Source organism: Dermacentor silvarum, chromosome 6 (assembly GCF_013339745.2).
Source record: "Dermacentor silvarum isolate Dsil-2018 chromosome 6, BIME_Dsil_1.4, whole genome shotgun sequence".
Taxonomy (NCBI): domain Eukaryota; kingdom Metazoa; phylum Arthropoda; class Arachnida; order Ixodida; family Ixodidae; genus Dermacentor; species Dermacentor silvarum.
In genome coordinates, this window is record NC_051159.1 from 176269378 (window position 1) to 176288694 (window position 19317).

General features: G+C 42.3%; 1 protein-coding gene across 19 annotated transcripts in view; it reads right to left on the reverse strand.

Annotated features, from left to right (window-relative positions):
- Positions 1-19317, reverse strand: part of LOC119456438 (cytoplasmic dynein 1 intermediate chain 2) — a 68487-nt gene that overhangs the window by 35040 nt on the left and 14130 nt on the right. For 3 of the 19 annotated variants that reach the window (XM_037718225.2, XM_037718221.2, XM_037718216.2), the window contains 2 exons: positions 3670-3870; positions 1541-1697 (listed from right to left, as the gene is read on the reverse strand). In XM_037718225.2, the coding sequence (XP_037574153.1) occupies positions 1541-1697; positions 3670-3870 (358 nt within the window). Of the gene's footprint in view, positions 1-1540; positions 1698-3669; positions 3871-11641; positions 11696-12956; positions 12975-19317 lie in introns of all 19 variants that reach the window. The other 16 variants (XM_049669860.1, XM_049669857.1, XM_049669855.1 and 13 more) reach the window with 9 other exon arrangements.

Consider the following 19317-nt stretch of genomic DNA (forward strand, 5'->3'; position numbering starts at 1 on the left):
TGTTGGTAATTGATGACATACTAGGTCAGAATTATTCTAACACATTTCATTTCCCCAAATATTTCGAAGTCTTGAGAATGCCATTTAGAATGTTCCTACAATTACGCATCTAGCTGCAAGAAAAATAGAAAATACGTGTTTAATGTCATGGTGCAGTGTTCTAGCAGGTCCCAACAGCTACTGAGAAAACTATCCAAGCTGCCAGTACCACTCAACGTGAGCACCTGATACAAGCACTTAAATGCAGCCATACCAAAATATTACATAAAACTGGATAAACAGTTATCAGTAAGCTTCCCAGATCGTTGTAGTGCTGCCAATCTCTGGAAGACCATATGCCCCACAAAACTGCAGCCCATTCCCTATGGTGTGCTGCAGACAGATTTATCCATCCCTATGAAAGCATGTAGGTTAAACACTTTCTCACAACGAACACTTGGGGTGCATTGGTGCAGCCGTCAGTTGTGACTAAAATGTGCCAAAAGGAACGTTTTCAGAAGTACACGGATGTATAGGGCCATTAAAATTTGGCTTAGATTGCTGCGCTAATGTATGTTTGAAACATGGCACATACAGTCAAACACCATATCAATGAGCACCTTAATTTCAAAATTACCTGTATGACAAAGGGGACAACATGGCCTAGCCAGCTACCGAAGTATCTTGGACGCCACTATAACAGATTTTACAAAGAATGCATCTGTTTAACAATATAATCTACATGCCCCTGGTCATACTCTGGGCTGTTAGAATGAAGCTATGTCAAAGCACTTGCGTAGGCTCTTTGTCGCAAATATGTGTTGGCAACATGCAAGTCCATGCGGAAGGTGCATTTATCCAAGACTGGTTCCTAAATATGTAAAAGGTGACGCAGCCCCTTAAGTGGAAGACTGCCTTTGTGGTGGACAACTTGCCGTAATTTTTGTAACGATGTCTTTTCCAATGTTATTCCTTTTTGTGCTTCAACAGTGGTCAGAGTGAAGCTCTGCCCATGTTATCAATGGGATAAGCTGGCCACGAATGGTCAATGTTAAGAGTGACAGAATTGAGTGGAACGCATTGCTACAATATCGCAGGCCCTACTCTGCCACAGAATATGATTTTCCTCTCACTGACCTATGCCACAATGCTACCACCATTAAATGAAGACATAATAACAGTCTGCGAAAGTTCAACATAGTTTGAGAATGGTACATCGGTTTATAACCATCTCAGCACAGTAAGGACCAAGTTTGATTTGTTTCAGTACTCTTATTCTGCCTTATTTTTTAGCGCTCCATAGGATGTAACCTTTATAAGGAATTGACCTGTATAACAAAAGATATTCTGGGTCCCGCTTGCTTTGTTCTACAGGCGCTTGACTGTACGTGGACTAATTAAAATGTCATGTGGCCTCGAGCATAGTTCCATTGCTTCTGCAGGATTGTAAATACCACTAACCTCTCAAAATGTCAGCAAACTCAACACATGAGATGGAACACACACTGCAAAATAATACCACACAAGTTCAGCGCCATTGCTGCGAGGACAGAGAGCCCACCTGTCCTGCTCTTCTGTGGTACCACTGTAGTCGATGCATATGTCCACATTCTCGCATAGTGCTCGCTCAATGACACGTGAAGAGCGAGCCAGGAAGCTGCGGAAGTCGTCGCTCAGAAGGATCTGCTGCCGTTCCTCCTCGCTCAGTTCACGAGGCACTGCGTGCAAGGCAACACCCCTCTTAACACACAGCACTTGGTGGATATCACCTTCAGGCACTGTGTGTACACGCCAAGGTTGCACAATAAAATGAAATGCTGTGCTGAAAAATATGATGTTTAAATTTGTTACATAGATCTTCGAGATACTTCAGACTGGACCTTTGCTGCAAATTTGAATATGCACAGAATGTTTTAGTGAGGAGGTGGAATGTAGAGAGACGTCTGGGTGCTGGCTGTCGGTGCTAGCATGCAGTCATGCAGACGGGTTCACTCCTTTCGTTGTTTCTGATGTATGTTCTCATATCTGATCTTCCTGTACAGAGTTGATGCATGGAGTGCACATTTTGTAAATCTGACAAAAGTGACTGATGAATTCAAAATTCTTCAAGGGACCCTGAAACACTTTTCTAACTAATCGCAGAATGACATCACTATTAAATTACGTCGCCTCACGAATCTCCTGTCAGTAGAATTTTTTCTAATCCTTCGAGCACAAGTGTGTAGTTAGACTGCAGTTATCGGAATGATGAGTGCTTCTCTCTCTTCCTTTACTTCCACTGGTGGGCTAGAAGCTACACAGGGGAGAGGGCAAGGGGGTGCAAGGGAGCAATGCCCTGCAGGCCCCGACAAAAGACGGCTTGTGGTGGTACCCTGTGGCGCCTGCAATATCCAATGCTATGCTTTTCATCTCTGAGGCCATATGCAGCAGACATAGCAACACGCAACTGTTGTGTGTAGACCGGCAGTGCAAAGATGAAATGGTTGTTCTGTCTTAAGGTCGCAGACATATATTTTTAATTTAATTAACTAAAATCAGCAATATTACAGAGAATGTTCCCGCGATACCGAAATCAGCCAATAGCTGTTCTGGGTCCAGCGGCTTGCGATGACACTGCATGGCGATATTACGAAAGCAAGAGCAAGCGATTTTTTGCTACTTTTGACACAAAATTATAAATTACCTGCTGCACGCAGTGCAATCATATTTGGCTCACACGTTCACAGGAGCCTCGTTCCCAGATCAGCAACATTTTTTTTTTTTACTATATGTTCAAAAAGTGTTTCAGGGCACCATTAACCTGTTCTGCTGCAGTACGCATTTGATGATTTTGAACACACAGGAATCAGCTGGACCTAAATTTTTAATGGACGGAATTGATTGGCACCTGAAGGGGATAAAAAGTAAAACCTCATTCATACTACCCCTTTTTTACGATTTCCAGCCGGCAATATTCGTGATCGAGAACACAAAAAGCGACCCAATACAGTTATGCTATTCTTTAGCTGGTTAGTGCAGTTTTCGGAAAACACAATCTTTTGGCACCAACGTTCAGTACATTCACTAACTGTGATCATATTGCCACGAGGCAGTGAAGGGGCTGCATTTCCCAGTCACTAGATCCCATGTGAACAAGAAAAGGCACAAGGCACGTGCGATCGAGAGCAGCAGGCAATCGCCATGGCAGCTTCCCCCACAGTACTCATTTGCCCCCGTCTCGCCAACATGCTGGCATACACTCAGTTTCCTCTTCTGGTGCCAGCAAATCACCTCGTGGGTCGTCACACGTCGCATTCGCAGCTATCGCCGCCAACCCTATTGCAATAAACGTCATCACCTACCTGCTTCACAGGGTGTGTGGCATAGTGCCGTTGTAAGTCGACTGCATGCTTTTAATAGGTGATAAGCCCAACGCGCCAATGTTCTCTGCAGTGCTAAGTGAGCATCATGTTTCATTCTGGCGGCATCGTATTCTGGTGTCACCCACCAGCTCAATTTTGTTTCTGATCCCTGTCCCAGTTTTAAAACATTACGCAATAAGGAAATGACAAAGCACGTCTTGCGTCTCGGGTCGCTCAGGCCCCACCAGCTACCTGCCATGGAGCCAGAAACCATGTTGAGGACATCACCTGCCGAGGTTTGTAAATTCCAATGCCAGATGAGAGTTTCCATGGCTGCGAGCTCACCCACCTCTAGGCTTGTCCTGCTCCGCAGTTGGCCGGTGCCCGTCAGAGGCTCCCTCAGCAGGCGTCTGGGCAGGCCGCACAGGCTCGATGTGGGGCAGACCTGTCACCTTGTGCTGGTGTGGCTCATGCAGGGGTAGCGCTCCCTCCACCACCGCTCCCAGTGAGGAGCCGTCTTCCTCCGCTAGGACGTCCCCAAAAGCCAACACTGCCCGTGAACAAGCACAGCCCAAGTTCAGTCTCCCAAATGCCGCAACTATGAGCTGCACTACCAGGCACTGCCCTTCCTGCCTGCCCTTTCTGATTGACTACTTCAGCAATGCTTTTGAGGCGATGCGGCATCCAATGTCACGTGCCACTGCAGCAATCACAATTTCTTGACATCGTTATGTTTCTGTCACCACTTTCATTGCATACTGTACATGCAGGCAACGTGGAAAGGATGCTGACAGAAAGTTTTGTTTCCACCCACAAGTCTCTTTCAACACACCTACGCAGAAGTAGGCTTGACCCATCAAGTTTCTTACAGTTAATATAGTGATGCCGCAGTGCTGTTGCATGCATGGGAATACCAGGGAGTGGCACATTCCTTGGGAGAGCCAGGATACCTTGCAAGTGCATCTGGTGACTATTGTTCTATCACAATGGTTCAGCCTACTAAAATAGCACCTAAAATGCTGCTTTTTCTCTCTTTTATTACGTTAAAGCTTTTTCCTTTAATTAAAACTTAAAAATTAAACAAAAGCATTCATGCTGGAAAGTGCTTTTATATACCATGTCTAATGGTAGCAGGCTGCTTTATTTGGAGGAAAGACAAAGTCTGCACGCACTATGCGTCACTTTAAATTATACCGTTTCATTTTCTTCGATTATCTGTTGTACCACCCTTGAGTAAACATAACTGCTAAGACGTAATATGAGAGAATGAAGACTTTCATTCAAGAAGGCTTCATTTCAAGAAAGCTTTCTTTACATAGTCATGGCCATATTTTAGCCCAAGCCACATTACAGACAATCTAAACTATCTATATCCTAGCATTCCCATGCTACAGTGGCCTTTGAAAGCCAACAGCAATATTTCACTTTGCCTAAATTTGTTTTAAATGAGCATTATGCACTACTGAAGCAATTTTGACAAAGCTGTAGGACTGGTAATTGTTCAATTTCTTGTTACCAGCCTTTAATTAAAACAGTATGTCAGCAGATGACACAGGCACCTAGTGTTTAGTGAATTTGACGCATATCCCAGACCATGACCTTCAAAATTTTCAGTGTGCCGCCCAAACTTTGAGGCCTCCCACGCCAAGTCACTACGCCGACTCTAAACTTTTTGGGTTCTGCATCATTTCTGCTGAGCAGTAGCGGCTGAGTTTTTTAGTTTTGGCATCAAAAACATTTATTTTTACTGGCGTTTCCCAACACTCCACTTATATATTAAAAATAAAATTTTGCGTGGAGGCTGCTTTTTATGTGGTGCAAAATTTCATAACAGTTGGTTTTTTAAGAAGCTTGTATGGTGGCACCATGTTCCCTTCCAGGTATTATTGTAAGAAACTATGGTTTGACTAAACTGCATTCACTGTGAGTGGTATATCAAAAGTTATTGTTTGAAGATACTATACCTCAAGAATTGAATTCTGTGGTTTTACGTGCCAAACCCATGATTTGATTATAAGGCACACCATAGTGGGGGACTCCGAATTGATTTTGACCATCAGGGGATCTTTAACGTGCCCCAAATGCACGGGACACGGGCGTCTTTGCATTTCACCTTCATCGTAATGCAGCCGCTGCAACCGCGATTGGATCCCGCGACCTCGTGCTTAACAGCGAAACACCATAGCCACTAAGCCACCACGGCAGGTCCTCAAGACATTTATGTTGAAGATATCGTAAGACAGGCCTCCGACATATAGTGCTAACAAAATTTTCAGCTTTAATAAATGGTAATGTAATGCATATTCACGAGGCCTTCTATGGCACCAAAATCGAGCAGCCTCTAGCCTGCATCCTTGGTAGCATTCTTCTGATGCTGAGCATGCGTCAACATGAATTAAGAAAAGTGCCGAGTGGTATTTAACACAGACAGGTGCTGGTCCACGATAATCATCCAATGTGACATGAATGCCAACCACAATCTGCATTGCCGTGACACATAACACACAGCTTCATCTATGCTTAGTTGAAGATGTAGTGTTTTCTGAACTTTGGTTTCTCTCTCATGTGGTGCCACGGTAAGATTCACTTTGTGCATGCCTGCAAACCTGGCACACATGGTAGAAATTCGAAGCTGCAATAATGTGAGTTTTTACACATTTATGTACAGCTCATTAAATGAGAGGGCAATATCACAATGTTATTGATGAAAGCAAATCAAACGCTTTCCAGGTCTAATATATAGTAGGTTATTTTGCATCCCTGAACCAATAAACGCTGCCATGAGCTCGCCCTGAAATTGGTATTGCTGCTTAATTGGCACGAAGCCAGTAATCATGCTGGCCTTGGCTGCTCCATGTCTTGAACGCCCAGTAAACTTCAGAATGTTGAATGTTAGTTGAAAGAGATGATGCAAATTCCAATAGCACCACAGCATGTGGCTTGCTTCCCTATTTAAACTTTTCAGAGATGTAGATGTGAGTGGAAAATTCAAACTTAATCATTTTAAAATGTAGCAAAATCCAGCAATTTCTGGTGCAATTAAAAAGAAAGGAATAATTAAGGTATGGACAAGGAATTCTAATGAGACACTATGCAAGAGGGGCTATAAGAACCACTATGGATAGACAACCCATTTCTAATGCACTTGCAAATGGACTTTACACAATAAGCCACAAATTATGCAAACACATAACTATGCATTAACTAGGGATACTTAGCTTGAAGCACGCACAGGGACACATAAGCCATACATAAGTCATAGTATTACAGACGGGGCTGAATATGCTACTGAATGTCAGAAAATGCTTTTACATGCTGCTTATAGACAAGAGCCAACAAATATATTGCTTCAAACTCCATGCTGTTAAAAATATTTTGGCAATGATCTCTTACCATCATCAACTGCAGATATCCATGGGGCGCATTTTTGGAAAGAAGAAAAGGTGCTTTAGAGACCCAGCCAAAGGCCATATTGTCACAAAGAGAGTAAAAATAAAGGCATGCTTCTAACTGGGCATGCTGGATCAAAATTACTGAAGGTCAGATGAGGGTGTTGTTGATTCATAGTTACTGTGGCAGTGCGACTGAGACAAGGACATCACAAAAGAATGCAAGACAATTTCTTTATAATAGAGGGCTTTAGGCTAGAGGATGCAAATGCCCTGCATTTCCTTTATATATGCAAGCTGCTTGTGTTCTTCAGTCTAGAATGCTTTAATGACAACATAGAGACCACTCAACAAGTCAACATTCCATCCCATTCCATACCTTATTGAAAGTAGCATTGTTTGATAAATCATGAGCAATGTTTGATAAATCATAAATCATCAGCCCAACAAAAGTGTTTTATAGCTGTTTTATGGTTTTCGACGTGAATGGCTATCAAGCATTAATGTGTTTCTGCAGATCGCGACATACACTAGAAAGACACAGGTCCTTTTGTGTTTCTTGCAGTATGGCACGGTGATGTAATGGAGCCAAGCTTGTACTGGTAAACGTGTTTTAAGTACAATGCTTTTTTAACAGTGTTCTTTTACTAGTTTACCTACATGCACATTGCACCACACATAATTTGTGGTTTCTTGCAGAGAAGATTATGCGGAGAATAAGTGCCGCCTACTGTCCTTTTGTTCTGTTCACGTCTCAGCCACTTGTAATACCATGCTGGAGCAACCAAGACAGCATTGTCACCCTTATCCCCATTTCTGTCGAGAATGTAAGCACTGTAAATAAAATATAGCAAAAAAAATTAAAGAAAATAAAAAATCTAACAAGCAACCCTAAGGGTGCTATACAAAATGACAAGCACAGCAAATGGAAAGTGCATTACAGAAGAATAAAGTGTGCAGCTACATCAGTAATAGAAGGCTCCTGATTGCAGAAAGGCTGCCGTGGGACTTGTTTCGCAAACAATCTACACTGCAGTTGAGCACATGAAGCCACACCACTTACTGCTGCTGCTGCTGCTGATGTCTACATCCGCAATGACAAGATTTCACAAACGTGCTGCTTTACCAGTACAAGTACAAAAATAAAGAATGAAAAGAGAAAGAAGAAAGAATATGGGCATTCCAAAAGTTTGCTTTGACAAGTTTGCAATTCTGGTAGATGACTGATAGGGCTTCACATCTCAAAACTACACCTGTGATTTGGGCATATAGTATGTTTATATGCAACAGAGACGAGACTGATTTTTTTTTTTTTTTTAGCAATCGAGGTTTTCATGTTACTGAAATATGAATATAAAGGCAATTTTCATCCTGCTCTATAATCATGTCATTGTGGAGATGACCCACACTTTTGTCTTTCACACTTTGAAACAGAATGCCAAGGCTGCCAAGTTTCTAGCAGGCGTCCACTCTACTAAGAACAGCTAAGATATGGTAAAGGATCTCACTCCAGGGAGTGGCAACTGCGTTGTTGATGTTTATACAATGCTATAAAATACTTTAACTAAGCCTTCCACTAGCATGTGTTCATATAAACAGGTGCAGTTACTTGCTTCTGCAACGTTTCTCTGTGACATAGGTGATAAAATTTAACAGCAGATGTTCTAAACAAGGTTACCACATTATCAGTACTAATAATGATCACAGACTTTTTGCCTATGAATGATTTCCTAGGACAACAGCAAGGGCAAGTATATTGCTACCTTTTGCAGTATTTGTTTAATGGAATGTTTATATATCAGTGCCGTATGTGGAACCAACCAAATATATGCAAATGTACAAAAGCAAAGGTAAAATATTGCAAATATTGGTACAGAAGGCAATTATCAACAGCTTCAATCTGAACCAGACCAAGATGCACACATTTTCTTTCATATGTGAAAGCTGCAAATGTGAAACACTGGGGAAGTATAGGGAAACAGTATCAAACATCCACATAAGACTGACTACAGCTCAGTTACAAGGGCAGTCCACTGTACGGGCAAATGCACTACGATGTCGCTTGTGCTACAGGTATTGCCACCTGTGGGTATGGGTACAAACATTGCCTGAGGCACTACAAGAAGAAAAAAGCCCAGTTTAAGTTACAGTGTGGTGTTGACCGCAGAGTTCACCGGTAAATGCTTCAAAGAAAACCTGCGCTGGTCATGCACTTGCAAATCTTACTTCTTACTATAGAATGCACAAAGCGTTGAAACTGGTAACAATGCTTATATTAGCAGAGTGGTTTGCTGGGCGAGTTGGTGCATGGTAAGGGTAACATGATTCCAGCAGGTGAAAACACGCGTCCACATTAAAAATCACCGCCCAAGCACTCCGTACAGATGGTTAACCAGCGAAGCTGAAACGTGCAGCCCCGGTGTTTAGCAGTGGATTAATCCCGACACTGTATTGAAGCGTTTCTGAATTATTGGTTACATGTTTGTGTTTCTAGTGGAACGCAAGTGCCAATGGCGAGCGGATGCTGCTAACCACGACACCGAGCTAACTTGAGATATCGAACGCATGCGACAACGGCGAGCCGAGGAGGCGGCGTTGCGGGCAGAGCAGCGTCAATGTGGCAATGGCGGGAACGCGTTCGCCGGGGCCAACACCCGCTTTCGGTGGGAGTTTATCGAACGGTACTTTGGCTTCGGCTGCGACGAAATGTCCACATTAAAATCGCGAAGTGGAACACAAGCGCCAACGGCGGGCGGATGCTGCTAACCACGACGCCGAGCTAACTCGAGATATCGAACGCATGCGACAACGGCGAGTCGAGGAGACGGCGTTGCGGGCAGAGCAGCGTCAACGTGGCAATGGTGGGAACGCGTTCGCCGGGGCATTGCTCATGCTTGGGTACTACGCATAGAAAGACATCACTAACGGTGCTGCCAATGGCGCGCGCGCTTGGGTGCGACATAGAGAACGACGTAACTGACGGCGCAGCCAATAGAGACCTTTATCAAAACATGTGGCAAACGGTTTTTCATTTCGCCTAGCCATATACAGCTTTCGCAGTAAAACTTAATTGCAAGTCCAACTTGGTCCCATCTCCTTCCTCCTATTAGTGTTCGCATTTTTTAACTGGCTGGAACCATCTTACCCTTACAATGCTTAAGAACCATGCGTCAAAAGATATATTTCAGGCTCGGTTTAAAATAGGTACTAGACAATGCAGAACATCCTACAGAGAATCCTTGCAGGCACTGTGAACTACTTATCCCATAGTTGTGCATGGTGCTTAGTGCTGCACTAGCCTAAGATCATATAGTTCTTTATCATACTGCCTAGAGGCAAATCTGGTGCCATCATCTATGTGAGTTTCTTAAAGGACACAGTGACACTATGGGAATGCTGGAATATGGAAGGTTCGGCTCGTCTTGAATGTGGCTTGGGCATATTCAAGAATAAGGTCTTGAGCATGGTCAATTACTGAGTTAATAGTCTTGGAAATAAGCAATCAAAAAGTCTTGGTTCTGCTGCAACTTGCATTTATGTTTGCTTGCTTATGATCAAAACTAAATGAACAAAACAGACATATGAATGAAACCGAAACACAATGACTGCGCACCTTCTCCTTGCTTCTCCTGATTTAGCGAACAGCTTTTCGTGCTGTTCCCATACCTAGTACAAGCATGAATGTTTTAATAACGATACCTTATACAATAACATAGCAAGAATGCCATCTTACACACTGTTTAAGTACAGACTAAACCATTGCATGCATCAAGCTATCCTGTCTCTCCATGCGAGGTGCCACTTAGAAGTCACCAGTTCCCAGCATTCCCACGCACACAACTGCGCCACAGTGTCACTTCTGCCACTAGGTAATTGCAACTCTGAGGCTTAGACAGTGACCGCTACCTTCTCTAGTTTCAAGAAGCTGAAGCAATGAGTACGTTCTGCCATTTGTTCTCGAAACTTAAGCATTTAGTGGTGAAGTCATGTTCTGGTGACAAAAGAGGAGAGAACACAACGGCATTTCTTGGTGGACATGAGGCAGCAGCAGCGGCAGCAGCAGCAGCAGCAGCCGGCAATGGTGCCAGTGCACTTGCCTCCCAAGAGCTTCCAAGCACTGGACGCCAGTGTACACAAGCTGTGCACAATGCCAGGACTGAACAATTGGACATAAGAGCGAAAATGGCAGCAGTGTCAACAACACAAGTGCAAACACACTAATGACCTTAACCACATTCACCACAATGCTGTGTCGCACACGTTCAAGCAAAGAACAAATGATGCCTTAGCAGCATAACTTAACGCAGCCTTCCTATGAAGGGACCAGCTCTCAGAGCTAGTAAGACCACGACTATAGTGCAACATAACAGCAGCTACACTGAGGACTTCATGGAAGGGCACCTCTAAAATGCGGAACTCGTAGGGCGAGGTCAAACACGACACAAGGAAGCGTGAAACACAAGTGGAACAACAATATTGAGCACGCACATCACACGCAAAGGCATCAGTGCAAGCCAAGAAATGAAAGGCCAGTTAACCTGCAAGAATGTGCCAGCAGAAAGATAACAACAGTCAGCAAGCAGGCAAATATTACGAGCAAAGCCAGAGAGACACAAGGCATAAGCACATAAGCACAAAGGTGGGAAAGGGTTGCTTTCATGGCACAAGCTAGAGTTCTGGACCAGAATGTGTGGTAGCGTACAATGCAACGATTCGGTTAAAGGTCCATGCAGAGGCCGCATGAAGACAGCAAAATGGGGAAGCCAGTCAAGGTTAGACAGAGACAAGCCAGAAAGGACAATCCAGCCTCAAGGAAGAAAACAAAAGGCTGAGCGAAGCAGGGCATGAGCTCACAAGTAATTTAACTGAGAGAGAGAGAAAAAAAAAAAAGAATATGGGCACAAGAATGGCGTGCTGGCCAGTGGAACCTACCTTGAAACTCGTCATCCCACTCTATTGCGGTAGGAAAAACAAAGTGACCGTCGTCTTTGTGAGTTTTTTGTTGGGTATGGATAAAAAGGAATGGAAAGAAAAGAAAAAAAAAAGAAAGATGCAAGAAGACACGTGTCAAGGTGTTGGAATGGCCCCAGACAATACAACCACACACTTATATTAAAAAAATAATAATAAATAAAGACACTCGCGGAACGGTCACTGCTGCCTTCTCGCTCTAATGGAGAGAAGTCAGGGGCCACCGAACCAGTTAAGAAGCATCAAGAAAGCTGGAAATTGTCCTTCTCGGCAAAGTCAGCATGCAAAAAGTATTAACACTGCATGTTCCTACTGGATTTCACTGGAATGTCAAAGGCCTCATAACAAGGTTAATCTTCAGCCAGCAGCACCACGAGACAGTAGAGGTTGCAGAAAAGCGCTCATCAAACTGCAGAAATGATAGGGGGGCCTTATAAAAGTCCTGCACACAGATGTCACCAAAGGGAGACGAGATCAGTTCTCGTCATTTGGGAATGGCAAGCAATACCTTAGCCCATAATGCAAGGCTGGGCGAGCTGAAAGCAATTTAGAACAAATGTCTTCCGATTGGGAAGCTTAGGTCTTAGAGAAAATGTGCTAAGTAGGTAAGAGTAGTGTGGACAGACACTGTAGCAAAAAAGTAATCAATCAAATTGTTAAATTCTCTAGCATTACGTGGTTGCGTCTAGAACAAGCCACTGGTGAATATTTCTTGTTGACAAGTAACACGTGAGAAGTGAGAAATCTGGCCAATTTCAGAGGCATAACATTAACTGACGATTGGTACCAAATGCCACTGGTACTGTGGAAAAGAAGCAACACAGAACAACACACATTGCCTGTGTGCAGGCCACGTCCCGAGATTTCAACAAAGCTCCACAGGTCTGCCTGAACTAAAAAAGTCAAGCTGAGTGCCAATGCAACATGAGTGAATGTGCAAGAAAAAGAAATAAAGCAAACTGAAAGAGCAAAGCAGCAGCAGAGCAACATAAAATGGAAAGGGATGAAGTGAGAGTAGTCAATGTGTACGCCAGTGAGCTGAGCAGCGTTGGCATGAGCTTGGTGTAAGGGAAGCCTGCACTAATTCTGGCAGATGAATAAGCAAAGTACATGTGAATGCTGAAAATGCAGGCTGAGCTGAGGTTCTCGCAACGAGGAAGAAATGACAAACGATGGAGATGCCTCAAACAGCGCATTAAATGTAGTTTGTGATCTTCCCCACCCAACCAAAATGTGCAATGAAACGAGAGTGCAGAGAAGAGGATTGAGAACGTACCTTCATCCCAATGTATCACTTTAGAAGGGACAGGAGGAAAACAAAAAGAGAGCAGGCGACAGTTTTACACACCAGCCTCAAAACAGAATGGTATGTTAACAGAAGCAATATTAATTTAACAAGAGATATTCAGGCCCGAAGCTATAGTGCCTTGAGAAGACAGCCTATCCTTTTGCGTCACCATTATACTTGCTACATTCTAAGTAATATCGCATTTCGTGTTTTGAGGAAAATACCTGAAACTCCTTTTAGTGTCCTAGCCAGCTGCGACAGACATTGAAGAAGTGAGCTTCATTGTTATTGTTCTTTACATGTATGCATCCATGTAACACTAATATTTAAGCTGCACTAACGAGACAATTTGCCAGGCACTCACTCCATGAAAGTGGCATCTTTTCAGCAGTGTAAATAAACAAGATACTTCAGTGCTGGCAATATGAAAAATGTAGTAGCCTGGCTGACCCTGATGGTAGAATAGTTGGCGCTAGTTTGTTACTAAAGATTGACTGCATGACTAGATGAAGTGACAAGAAACGAGAAGGTTAACTAGTTGATTGATGAGACTTTACGTCTCAAAGCAAAACAGGGTGTGTGGTACATGTCATAGTGGAGGGCTCCAGATTAATTCTGACCAGCTGGGGCTCTTTAACGTGCCCTGAAAGGACAGTACACAACCACAGTGGAATGTGCAGCCACCCTCAAAATATTTCAAAGCACGGAAAATGAGAATAAGTTAAATTTTCTCGCGACTTCACCAAAGAGTGTGAAATGTATGTCAGGAATGTGATGATTGTATGGAGAAGTATCAACTCTGTCTTTCGGTCGAAGGACCTGTGCCTAGGCTGCGATGAAATTTAGATTTTACACGGATCCCGTGTTCCAAAAACTTTTGTGGGAGAAGGTAACTCGCAGCCAGGAATCGAACCTGTGGCCTTGTACTCAGAAGTAGAACTTCACAGCCACTTAGACAATGTGGGGGGTGGGATAAGAAGGGGATGCACCTCGGTGCTGTGTGCGCACGTTTTTTTCCTTTTGTTTCTTGTACCTTTGTGCAGTTGCACCGTCAAATCTATCACTACACCAAAGCTTAAACACTTTGAGGAGATGGTAATGGGCGGGCACACATTATTGTACTCAAGTTATGTTTACACTGATGTGGTTCAAGTTAGATCTTCCAAGACATCAGCACAAGTTTCTTATCTTGCATGGGCTGCTGTCTTCACATACAAATGGCCACAAGATGTGCATGTCAAAATGTTCCGATGCCAGCTAAACTGAAGTTTTCTTAACGTAGTCACTGCTCAACTGGACACATGTAGTTGATCCTGGACTGGCCAGCTAGAATCGTACTGTACACTCAAGAGTACAAACAAAGGAAGGATGCCCCAGAAGGAAAAGTTAACACGGAAGAAGACAGGCTTTGCTGAGATACAACATGCATTTACACCGTGCCAGCTTATTAGCAGAAAAAAGAGGGGGCGTATGACACAGTGACAGTTACTAGAGTAAGACTGTAATGGCTGTCAATGGTAACAAGCAACAGATGAAACAAGAAGGGTGGGGAAGGGAAACACAATGAAACATTTTATGCATGGCTTTAAAAAAAGAAGTTAGAAGGTTGTAGTACACTTTGACAGAGCGCACCAAGGCTGGCGACAAGTATGCAATATTGATGGAGTCATTACCAACACAGCTCAGCTATACTGTTTTCCAGTATGCACTTCTTTTAGAGTTCAAAACTGGTCAGCTTCTGGAAGGGTGCGCTAAATTATCGCAAAAAATGGCAGGCAAAATAAAAAGGAAAAGGTATATATTTTTATATAGGAAAGGACAATAAAAGAAATGTGTACAGCAGAGGTACTAGAAATACTGGCATTTCAGTATATCAGCATGCATCACAGAAGACAAAAAGAATATGCAAGTGCCAAGTGAAATGTGGGCTATTCGACATGACACTCGCAAAAACCAAGACAGTATGCCTATACTATAGCGGCTCTGGGCTATTTCCTACACCATAGAAAGCTTTTAACCCTATAAGTGCCGAGCCTGTGTCTTGTCTGCGTTCTACTGTTTGTTGTCAATGCTAAGAATGAGGCTGCACTTGCCACTTTGACCCTTTAGACGCCAATGATGAGACAGTCTTGTCAATGACTATTTTGTAGAAACTGCTCATGAGGAGTTTCCGGCAAAAATTACATGAGGGGATTCTCGCGCTGCAATTGCTCAGCTGCAATGGAAATTATGGGTAGTAGTACATGGATTTGTCTTATCTTCATGGTTGAGAGCTTGAGACGTTCTTGTGGCACTATTACTCTTTGTCTTTCTAAATTTCAAAGAAATCATATTTTTCTAAACGCACGAAGACAATCAGGTTCTGTGCCCATGCATAACCATTGTGAATTGTTGCATTTATAATGCAATATTTAATTAAAAATTATCAATCTGAGAAGTTACAAAGCCATCAATAATGGCAGATGAAAGTTTATGTAAATCCATGTAGCACTACCCATCAGTCCCATGCCGGCTAAAACACCGAACTTGCTGCTCTCGTAGACACTAGCGACAGAGTTTTCTTAGCAATTTTTGCAGGAAACTCTATGGTCTCGACCCTCGGAACTCATTCTCAACCCTCAAATTAATGCGAGAAGCAGGAAGACCACGCATTAAGTGTAATTTAAATGATTTGAGCAGTTCCCTGTTCGGAACCATGGTGTCAACAGTACAGAAAATTCACCACATGCATCATGCTCCCTATGCCGATCTGGCCACAAGGTTCATGTTGTTCAGCAAGACCGTACTGTGCGTGGTGCAAAACTACGCTTTCTTTTTACTTGTCAACATTTAATGAGGATTTCTATTCTGATGAAAACAAAATTATCAGGAGAACATGGCCTTGAAGAGCTTCGGTAGGTCAAGTTCAAACAGGAAGATAACATTTGTTAGATATTTTTGTGTTGCCTGTCCCAACATGCAGAGTTATATTTTTATCTTATTAAATTCTTCCATGACAGATGCTTCGTTATCTACATTCCACAAATATTTAGAGCCTTAAGAAGAAAATAAAAGACAATTCCTTGACAAGCCTGTAGCAAAAATAAAAAATAAAACTGGTGCTTAGGTCATTAATGCAGCAGCCAATTCATACTTCAATTGCTGGGTTGGCTGCAGCTCAAAAATCCTGGAATAACTATTACAGAACAGTGGTTTACTGCATGCATCCAGCAACAAGGGTTTTAGAGATGGTATTCTATACAGGAGGTCAAACTACTGCTGTCAGGAAATAGTACTGTGAAGTTCTTACAAGGATAAGGAGCTGGATGAGAGCATCAAAAGCAATGTTTTTTAAAAAATTATTTTGTTACACGTACATTGTTTTACATGTACATTGTCAGTGAAAGTTACTCACTGGATTATCCCCATTATTAAGTTATTAATTGGCACAAAACCTGCCTACAGTATTCGAAATTTCTTTATTGTTGTTGCCGATTCTATAGCGAGGGAGTCCTGTCTAATCATATTGCACGAGCAATGCGAATGGTGAAGTACATTCTGGAGTGTACGTGAGCACCAGCGATTACTTGGGAATGTTACACGTAGTATAAAATATAGGAGTGCGCAAATAGGATTTTTTGAGAATCAAATATGAATCAAATAGTGCAAGAAGCAAATTGAATTGGGTTGGATATGGAATACTTTTTGAACAGTTTTCAAATAATGAGGAGTCATTTTCACAACTGATGCTAAGCAATGTTCACATTATAATATTTATAACGTTCACAAGTTTCTGTCATTACATTGCATGTTATGAAGTGTTGCTTATTTTTTTAAAAAGCACAAATGGACAATTGGGAGTAATTAAGCAATTTGTTCGTATACATAGGACTCTTCGGAGAGTGCGAATGGTCACTGTAAAGCCAGTCAAGTATGGCTCACTGAGGGAAATAGCCTGCTGCACTAAGCAAGTTCTCAAATTTTATGCCTATTACTATTCCTGTAGGGATGAAAATTATAGTACTTTTGCTCCAATATATGTTTGATTGTGCACAGATGATGCTTTAAAATATTTTAAAACTACTCGATTCATTATCCAAAAGTCTGGAATATTCCCACACCTCTAATAAAATAGCAGATGAACTTGACCCATCATATTAGACTTGGCAATTGATGATCATCACCATCATTTTGTCTCTTGTGTTTCTGAGCACAAGTTTGGCAAAAAAAGTTTGCTTCTTAACTCACACTTCTGGCAGCATGTTTTTCCCAGTCACTACAACATAACAATATAGTACCAATGATAGAATTGTACACAGTATACGGTAGTTTTGTTATTTTCACAGACAATGCGCATGTCTTATGTGTACTTGGAACTTACAACAAATTTTCTGATGAAGTGTCCAATCCAACAAAATGACCCAATTACAATATCAGACCCCAATTCAATTTGTTTATCTCTGATTGGCACTTAGGGGTTAATGGAATGCCACTGTAAGGCGTTTCAGTGTTGTTTACCATGAATGAATTCAATTCGATTGATGGGACTTGATTGGCCTGTAGATTTTGGCAATGAGCAAGAAGAAATTTGCATGAATGATTCCCTATCAAAAAGGATCAAGTACTTTGAAGCGAGTTTGAATTTAGCACAAATCAGCTATCACCTTTCTGTCAGTTCTTTAACCAATCTCTATAAAAACTGGATACGAAACCCTTGCACTGAATCAACAATATGTGTTGACCAGTAGAAATTGCAGCCTTAAGTGGGAGCGTATGCAATAGATAAATATGTGAACGGCTTCATTGAGAAAACTGGAGCATAACCTTTTTGAAGCATATTATAGGGTATTACTACGTTGCAACAATAAAATGTAAGGACATTAAGGCTTAAACAGCGACATGTTCCTAGCGCTGGATCAAGCCAGGCTTGCTGACAATTAAGTCAGCAGGGTAAAATGCAAAATCTTATGTTACGCATCTCTAAGAAGTTAAAAAATAAAAAATAAAAAAAAAGAAACATCTGTATTGTACAAAGCACCAATTAGCTAGGAACCAAACTGAAAATACAACAAAGATTAAAAACAATGCAAAGGAATAAAGATGCAGATAGTAAACGGACAAGATAAGAAATGAACGAAGCACTGTTGAGGTGGAAGAAATCTGTGCTGAAGATACGTATGAATACAGAAACTTGGGTTGGACCAAAAGGAGGTGCACTCGACGCCTACCTCCCAGGAGTAGCAAGGAGCACTGTGCGCCATCTCTGAGCCAGGCAATACAAATTTCTGCAGTACACATTAAATCCTAAACGCAAGAGATCGGCCTTTGTAACGTATATTAGTTTTGCGTAACACGCGTACAATGAGCCACTCTGAAAAATTCATTTGTTTCGACTTGTGCGATAAGGGGTAAAAGCAGGCAGCTAAACAAGCTTCAGCCAGCTTGGGAGATAGTAATGGGCAGGCAAGGTATGCAGGAGGCATGCAAAACTGGTGTGCTCCCTGCCTAAGTGACATGGTTGTTTGCATCATGACAACAGCATATGTGATAGAACTTGTTCAATGTAGTATTAACATTTGAGAAGTAGCCTCCCTATGTGACAAAAAGTTGTGAAGAGATGATCAGATGTTGCCTTTAATGTGGCTTGGTTCTGTAAATAGTGCCAACTGCAGATTTGCAGCTACAGCCAGAATGCCAGCAATGGCAAGAGCAAAATACATATCACAGCTAGTTTGTGGTACATGCTTGTTTCACACGCACGAGAAGAGGGTTCCAGACAGGGAAACACCCTGTCCATTTCCTCATTCTTGTGCACTGTGAAAAAGATGCAAGCAGGTGCCAAAATTCATGCTTGTGCAAAGGATGCAGAAAATGCATAAGAAAAGGGGGAAACAGCAAGGCCAGTTTTTCCTCCACATGTTATGCTTTAAACGAGGACAAATGATAAAAAATAGAACATACTGAAGCACTAAAAGGAGACCACAAGTACTAACATTTGTTCCTACCTAGTAAGCGAAAGACGCAAACAGTTCAGAGGAGAAAAACTGCAACTGGAAACAGTGCCATGGCGGAATAAGGGATGACCAAACAAACAATGTTTGACAACCATCTGTACAGGGGCACAAGCACCACTACAATATTTACCAGAATCTAACGCGCACTTTTTTCCAGAGAAACTGGGTCAAGAAATTGCCTTTACGTTACAATGGGATATGAAACCAAAACCGCGTTTGCGCCGTTCGCAACAGCCTACTGTCCGAGCCATCAGCCACAGCGTCATCACCATCACAAAATGCATTTTTGTATGTTGCTGTTGGTTCGTATTGTGCTCAACTACGATCTAGAGTGGTATTGAAGGCCAATAACTTTC